The sequence below is a fragment of the Takifugu rubripes genome, chromosome 7 (genome assembly GCF_901000725.2).
Source record: "Takifugu rubripes chromosome 7, fTakRub1.2, whole genome shotgun sequence".
In the NCBI taxonomy this organism is placed as follows: domain Eukaryota; kingdom Metazoa; phylum Chordata; class Actinopteri; order Tetraodontiformes; family Tetraodontidae; genus Takifugu; species Takifugu rubripes.
In genome coordinates, this window is record NC_042291.1 from 5,171,751 (window position 1) to 5,179,998 (window position 8,248).

Consider the following 8,248-nt stretch of genomic DNA (forward strand, 5'->3'; position numbering starts at 1 on the left):
ATCTGTTCATGCTCTTGAATCAGTTGGTTGTTGTCTTGAAATGGTTGATTTCTCTCTTTAAAAAGAAAAGAAAGATCAGTTCATGTGCTCATGGTTCTACTGGTGGACGGATAAGGCTACCAACATGGTTCCACTTTGAGGTGGACAGTGATCCATTGAATGAAAGGTTAGAACATTTCTGAGGAAATATTTTCCTCCTGGACAGTTCGAGGTTAAATATTTAATCATCCTTATTTCTCACCAATGTGGAGTCGAAGTGAAATGTTCAGAACTGCCTGTAAAACACACAGCAGGCCAAAGCTTATCCCGACCATCCAGAAGTCTTTAGGTCCTATAGACACACACATGTATGAGCACTCCGAAAAACAGCACTGATGCACGGTTACAAGTACTTTAACATTTAGTATTTCGATGCTCCAAAACAGGAAGTCATTAATTTTCTATTAAATTTGAGCACATGATTTCTTAAGTCTGACTATTTCGTGATGATCTTTCACAGAAAACTCTGCTTCTCTTCATGTTGGTCATCTGACCTGAAGTCAAATTAAGGGTTGTTACCAAAAGAGATACCAACAAACCTGATTTTTCTCTCTTTTCTCTGCTTTCGTCAACAGCTGAATTGACATAATCGAGCTCCATATTGTCTCCAGCAAAGAAACTTGTGCGTCGACTCAACTTCGCACTTTCAATGTTTGAGTCCTTTTTATGTTGAATGTCGTCACAGGAAATAGCAGATGTGTCATATGCCACAGATGAAGACAAGAATAGAGATGGTGGGGATGGTCTTCAATATTTCCCTCCAACTGATTTTATTTAAATTACCTTTGCTATATCTAAAAACTAAAACAAAAAATCTTGACAAACTTTCCAACCTGTCTGTACAAAATAGCATCAAGAATGAGCTCAACTATCTGATTCTCCAATTATCTACTTATTTGTTACCAGAGGAGGTCAAAACAGGAAACTGCAGTTTAACTGGTGTGTTCAGGTTTAGAAGCATGTTTCTGTCTAATGATCCTGAATGTGATAAAAAAACCAAAAAAAAAACAGACCAAAATCAAACTTTCCATTATATTTTTGTGTGTTTTTGCACAATCACCCAAAAAGTGTTTGGTGAAATTTTTAAACTAATACAAATTCTGAAATAAATGTGTATCAATGTGCAGCTCCATACACATTTATACTGACAGTGAAGTGGAGAAATATGTGGACGTTTTCAGGCGAGGTTGGCCTGAAAAAAATTAACAATTATTAATAAAATAAGGTGAGATTTGAGTAAAAAGCCACAACTTGAAACAAAATAAATACCATGAAACAAATATTAAAGACCAGCTGAAAAAAAACATTGGTGGCCTCGACCAGCAAAAATAAAGCAGTAAGGAGTGACATCATCAGTTTGCAAATGTGACGGAAGGAAGCTGCTGTAAACTGGGCTCAGTAAAGGACAAAGATGTGTTACTGATATGACTTTAAACTTCCATTGTCCTGAAGGGTCAATGTTCAGAAAAGGTTCAAAACCACCCAAAGGTTCGAAGGTCACCAGCTGTTTCCTATTGCTGTAGGACGTCCTGTCAGTCTTCTGTGTCTCTCATGATGGAGGCCTCGAAGCCTCAGAGGGTCTGGGATTGGCTGGGTTTGGTGAATTTGCTCTGCAAGAACACTCTGGGGACACAAAGTCCCTCCTTCTTGTTGACCGTCTCTCTCAGGACGTAGTCGTTGGTGACGGGTTGTAGGCCCACCTCCTCAAACAGCTCAGCCAGGAAGTCTGACAGCAGATTTAAAAAAGCTGCTTAAGTGCAAGGAAGAATGCAATAGTACAAAACTAAAGCAATAGGTAATGTTAGTCATTTGGTTTGGAGCGCCATGGGCGCCGCTCCACGTCTGACCAGCGGCCCCCGGGTTAGCTGTCTGGAAGGCAGCTGTGCTCACCACTAAACCACCATCGTTGGACATAGGCACCATTTGGTTCGCTTCATTTTAAGACACCAACACAGTAAGAAATTAGCACATTTACTAACCTTTTGAAAAAAAGTAAGATCTGGTGCCATCTTGGCGAACATAAAAGTTCTCTCCCAACTTGCTGCCAGATTTAAATCTAAGCATTGCGTGATCGTGGCGGCCGTAGTCCCGGAACAAAGCGATTCCCCCTGGCTTCAGCACCTTAGAGCCATAATTATTTTACATTTCAACATGTGAAATAGTGACCAGATGATAAAAAATACACTGAATTGCCACAAGTATTCCCTGGGCGACATCCTGTTCTTTGCTCTCATGGCGACCACCAAAGCCAGACTAGTCCATCAGACTACCGGTCAGAAAAGCCTGATTGGTCACTCACACATCTCCATTTCTAATGTCCAGTGGATGGAGTTGCTGGGCCATGAAACCTTTTCTATGAAGCAACACATGTTCTTGAGCTATCACAGCGACCTCTGTGCACTCAGCACTGACAGCTTTTGCTAATTAAACCACTTTGTGGCTGCGTTGCTGCTGTTCCCAAACATTTCCACTTTGTTGTGATAGCACTATCAGTGGGCTGTGGAACATATAGGAGCAAGGAACTTTTACATCTGGAATTCAGTGAGCTCCTGAAAGTGAAGCATTCTTTGTCAAATGTTTGTAGAAAGAGCCTGTTTTACATCTCAATGGAAGTGATTGGAACACTCAAATTAAATTATGTGGATGAGGGAGTGAATACTTTTGGCAATATAGCATATATTTTTAAAAGTTGGGTTGTTGACATTTATACACACACCAGGAATAAATTGAAGTGTGTTACATATTTGTGCTTTACAGATAAAAGATACAATCACATTTTTAAAAGTCCTCACCCTGCTTATATTTTGTAAAACCAGTTTCATCTTGTCAGGGTGGACAGCCGACAGAACAAAGATGAGGGTGATGACGTCCACGCTCCCCTCAGGCACATTTTCCCTCAGATCATCTTTGGTTAAATCACACTGGAAGGCACAGCAGCGCTCAGGGGAGTACAGAGGGTTTTTCTGTATCACAGGTGACAAAAATCACTTTGACCATGTGTCATCTACATTTGAATAATACAACAAGTGTCCTATTGTATTACATTTAATCTACAAATGTACAACACAGCACTCTATTAAACACAATAAAGCCATCAAACCTTGACAAATTCAACCGCTCGCGGTGAGAAGTCACAGGCATACACAAAGATGTTGAGCTCGTCATCCAGCAGAGGGAAGATGCAGTTTCCAACACCGCAGCCAGCCTCCAGCAGCACCAGCTGCTGGGATGCAAACTGCAAACCAGCCATTGACAACAATCATCATTAAACTCTGATTTAGAGTCCATTGACTTGTGCGAAAGCTTTAGTCAGTCAGGTTTGAAATTTGCCGACTCGTTCCCTAATCTTTCATAAAATTCACTGCTAACGGAACAATGGAAAAGTCACCTTTAAATTCTGCTTGGCTGCCTTTTGGATAAATTTTGTATTAATCTGAATAAAACTGTGGGAAAAATGTACAACAGAAAGACGATCTAGACATGAAGTTTACTAATCCCATTAAAGCAAACCTTTCCAAATAATTCAGTAGCTAACAAAGCAATTTTGTGGTTTATTTGCAGTTCTGCACCATTCAGGTTCTGTAAAACTGCTGGGCAGACCCGTTAATCTGCTTGGATTAATCCTCCCCATGCTCACCTCTCTGCAAGCCTTGAGCTCCTCAAACTCTCTTGTGGTCCAGTGTCTGTCTTTAAAGAAATTCGTGGAGTTTCTCTTGTAAAACAAGTCCCAGTTTTTCTGAGCTTCTTTCTCTAACTTGATTTGTTTGAAGTCAGACACCAGAACCTCGCCGTCAAGTTTGTCCATCTCCTCCTGAGTTAAAACTCTGTTGGTGGCTTTTGTGTCCTGTCCAAGAACACTGGAAATACTTTCAGATTCTTTGTTTCTTAAATCTGCGCATTCTTTGGGATGCTTAATTTCATCATTATCGTGAAAACTTTCAGTTTTCGACACTGCCATGCCAACGCTGGAGACACCAGTTTACTTTAATATATAAGAAATCACTTGGTTCCCCCTAAAGATTCTGTAATTCTAGTTAATAACCAAATATGTAAAAGGTTTTTTTTAAAAAAAATCATGCTATGCAGTTTAGAACATAGGCCGCCATATTGTTTACAGTTTGAATTCTTCCGTGTCCAGGATACGATTTAATACAGTTTCTTTATTTCGACGCAATTCTTAACCTTTATCGACCTAAACAAACGTATTTAATTATTTTGTCACCATTTTCGTGCGAGATGTTTCTGTTAACATTTCACAACCAAAAAATAACTTTATTTTACTCGTTGTCGGTCCCATTTGACTATCGGACCAAACCGGAAAAGGAGGAACCAAAATGGCGAACGGAATGTTATGCTAACGGCTAACTAGCTACAGTAGAGTTACTGTCCTGTAATTTGCTTCTTTTTATATTACCGGAAGAATTCTGGTTCGGGATATTTACCTTCAATGCGAAATAACCTATTAACTTAAAAACTAGACATGAATGGCAGTACAAATCCGCCCCTGGACAAAGAGGAGCATGTTTTGAAGCTCGGCGAAAGCTTTGAGAAAAGGCCAAAATCTTCATTTCATACGATCAGATGTGAGTGTGAACGAAAAAGTTCCAATTTTGCATTGTATTCTATTAATGTTTTGCTTCCTGGTCCTGGTTATATAACTCTGTGGTAAATTATGTATAGAAATTGAATGAAAGGTTATTTTCCTATATGTTTAGAAGTTAACTTATTTACAAAGCCACGTAAAATGGATTTAATTTTTCAGCCTTCTTCAGAGGATCTTGGAGGTTAAAAGTAGCGACAAATGTCTTTCGTGCGTTTTTCAAATATTGAAAAACATTGCTTCTCATTTTGCAATCCCTTGTAACTACAAATAATTAAAATACATTACACTGTTTTTTAAAAAGTACTTGCAATCATCTTCTTTAGTATTTCCTGGCTCACTTTCAGAACCATTGCTCCACTTTATTATCTTCTTTGATCCCATGTTCTTTTTCAGATGATTTTAAACCAGCATCAATTGACACGAGCTGTGAGGGGGAGCTGCAGGTTGGGAAGGGCGATGAAGTCACCATAACCTTACCTCATATCCCGGTAATCTGGGAGGGCGCAAAGGAACACAAACCATTCCCCTTCTAAATACTCAAACACCTTTCCCTGCATGTTGATGCTGATTTAGGATTGGTGAGGGTGCACGGGTATGAAGCTGAATGTTGACGTGTGGCAGAAGAGCTAACTGGAGTGGGGGTGAACCTTAGAGTCAATCAGCAGCCATTTGCCAGATTTATAGAATTCTTAAGTGTAGAGGGGGAACTAAAAGGTCCCTGTCATAAAGTCAGTGTACATGTGGGCTGTGCTTATTTAAACTGTTTTCTTTCAAGGGCTCTACACCCCCCATGACTGTATTCAAAGGGAACAAGCGACCCTACCAGAAAGACTGCGTGCTCATCATCAACCACGATACTGGGGAATTTGTGCTGGAGAAACTGAGCAGCAGCATCCAAGTTAAGAAAACCCGGTAAGCTGTTCAGATGTAATGTTTGAATGCTCAAGTGTAGTTCGATTTAATATCTTTGACTTGCCTTTTCTAAAAAAGAAAATGTCAAAGATAATTTAAAGTCTTCAGCAGTTAGGGTGACACAAGCTGTGGCTGTTTTAGGGCCGAGGGCAGCAGTAAGATTCAGGCCCGGATTGAGCAGCAGTCAATTCGCTCCAACCAGCCCAGCTCACTGTTCCGAGCCCCCATTAAGCCCGGGGTTGGTGCCAAAACCTCCCCATCTCCAAAGGATAATCCCTCCCCCGAGCCTCAGCTCGATGACATCAAGAGAGGTGAGCAGCTCCAGTAAAGCCAAGCCTGACTTTAACACCCTGAAGACCAGATCATATTTCATCCCTCATATGTGATGTTTTTTAAGATGCCTTTTAAAATGGATAGAGATTAAACGTGTGCGTCGCTGCTGGCAGAGTTGCGTGCTGAGGTAGACGTGATCGAGCAGATGAGCAGCACTGGCAGCAGCAGCTCTTCTGACTCGGCCAGCGCGTCCGGGAGCGATGACAGCAGCAGCAGTGATGAAGAGCGCGAGGCGCCGCGTCCCCTCGGCCACACATCCCCCAACCGCCACCCGGTAGGCAACGGAGGAGCCGACAGGCAACAAGGCACCAACCAGCTGATGAACACACTCCGTACGTGTTTTCTTGTCTGCCAGTAAATTAGCGTATCCTAATAACCTCCAGATATTGTTGCACAAAGCATTATGGGTAGTATATTGGCTGTCTTTTTAGAAGTTTCCACTTCTCCCCTCTACAGGAAACGACCTTCAGCTCAGTGAGTCGGGCAGCGACAGTGATGACAACTGATCTCTCTGCTGGTCATTCTCTCTCTCTCTCTTTCTCCACCCTTCCCCTGGTTCACTCTTTCCTTTGCTGTGATAGTTGACCTCAGTTGTATAGCTCAGTTTGATCCATTTTATTTTTATATTTTCTGTAAAGCTGGACATCCTGGAACTCTTAAGAGTGTATTTTCTTAGATGTATATTTTTTGTATAGCAACAGTTTAGGAAAACTGCCGTAGGTTTGGAAGATGATCTGTCAGAGTGCAAACACATATTTTCAGTATCTGGAGCAGCTGTTGTCCTCTTGTTATCTGTTTCCTTGGTCTTTTTGGTGAAATAGGGAAGAGATGCTCATGTCTGAAGTGGCGGTGAGTTCATTAATAAGCTGTTGGCGAGTTGTTGATCATCATATTCAGTTGTTCTGTGAACTGAGATTAACCCAGACTATGCCAGAAAATGAACAATATCCACAACTCCCATAAAGTCAGTGAAACCTGAGTGCAGAATATTTGAGAATTTCTTGACTGATGGAGAGAAAACAAAGAAACAGTATTTATACATGAATGTGTTTTGCATAAACCCTAAACATCACCCGAGTTTTAAAAGGTTCAATTAAAGGTTTTGAATTTTTATGGGATTTGCTGATATGTGTTTTGAGAAAAGGTTTTTGCACTTTTAAAATTCACTTTTACGATACTTTATTTTACTTTCGGTGTGATTCATGTTTTAAAATAGTCATTAATTGACCGAAAATGTAGGTTAAGACATGTGATACCTTATCCAATTTATGGTTAAAGTTTTAATTTACCATTTAGAGACAACCATCAAAATGTGAGTGTTAACGTTGAACTGAGGTTTTCACTCAAAGATCACAAATTGCAACCTAAATAGTTGAAAGTAGGCTCAGTTATGTAAGTTGTGTGAGTTTTTCTGCTGAAAAAATGCTCCTCCTGATGATTCTGTGTAGATGTCTGTGTGTTCTCCTGCTCATTGGGACCAGATACAGTATTCTCAGAGACCTGCGGATGTTCAAAACATCACTATAGGTCAAATATCTCAATGAGAAGTTTTAACACAAAGAAAAATATTTCAGAGCTTTATTTTCATGTTGCTTCACTGTGTTTCCTGTGTTGTATCAGCAGGATGATTGTTTTAAAAAAAAACAATCCTTATTTTTTTAACAGTCCTTATTTTTCTATAAAGGCTCTTGCACAGGAGCCTCTCATGCCTTACAGTGGAGAACAAACCAGCTGAATGTTGCAAAGTTCAATGCCAAAGAGCAGAGTGGCCCCTGGTTACATGCAGAGAGCAGGAGCGTTCAAACAGCATCACATAACAGCATTATTTTTAAAACCACAACTGAAGTCAAGTTTCGGGAGAAAGTTCCACAAACTGCTTCACCTCAACAGAAAGGTTGCTACGAAACCTTATCGGCCATTAATCAGGCCTTGATCAGGTTAATCCAACTGGAACTTGCTTATGTTTTAGGTTGTGTCTGTTTTTATAATGTTCTGAATAAGGTTGATCTCTGTTGACGGCCACCTCTGTTACTGATTCAACACACACACACACATGCACGTACACGTGCACACAGATGCAGCTGTTAACTGAAGAAATGATCCATCACAGGATGGTTGACTCATGTTTGTCAGTCCAGCAGCTGTTTTCAGATTAGACTTTTCTATAAATTATGAGAAACTGTTGGATAAAGAAGCTAATTTTACCTTTAAAACCTTCAGTGTTCTTGAATGGACTGTTCTGGATTTTTGTGCTACAGTTTTTGTGTTATAGTCATGTATAATTGTACAAATATTAAACATATTAAAAGTGTGCAGCGGTATTTAAAGTGCTGGTGATTTCTTTTAATGACATGGCGTTAC

At 40.3% G+C, this 8,248-nt stretch overlaps 2 protein-coding genes across 2 annotated transcripts; one reads left to right on the forward strand and one right to left on the reverse strand.

The window, feature by feature from the left end:
• Positions 1–765: 765 nt before the first annotated feature.
• LOC101066538 (methyltransferase-like protein 6) lies at positions 766–4,203 on the reverse strand. Its single transcript, XM_029838507.1, has 5 exons — positions 3,677–4,203; positions 3,140–3,274; positions 2,832–3,002; positions 2,019–2,160; positions 766–1,765 (listed from the first exon to the last, which is right to left on the reverse strand). The coding sequence occupies exons 1-5, from the start codon at positions 3,995–3,997 to the stop codon at positions 1,611–1,613; spliced, it is 924 nt and encodes a 307-aa protein (XP_029694367.1). The 5' UTR covers positions 3,998–4,203; the 3' UTR covers positions 766–1,610.
• Positions 4,204–4,368: 165 nt separating this feature from the next.
• eaf1 (ELL associated factor 1) lies at positions 4,369–8,214 on the forward strand. The gene is made up of 6 exons (XM_003977662.3): positions 4,369–4,622; positions 5,036–5,130; positions 5,418–5,554; positions 5,696–5,865; positions 6,001–6,219; positions 6,344–8,214. The coding sequence occupies exons 1-6, from the start codon at positions 4,520–4,522 to the stop codon at positions 6,391–6,393; spliced, it is 774 nt and encodes a 257-aa protein (XP_003977711.1). The 5' UTR covers positions 4,369–4,519; the 3' UTR covers positions 6,394–8,214.
• The last annotated feature ends 34 nt before the right edge of the window (positions 8,215–8,248 follow it).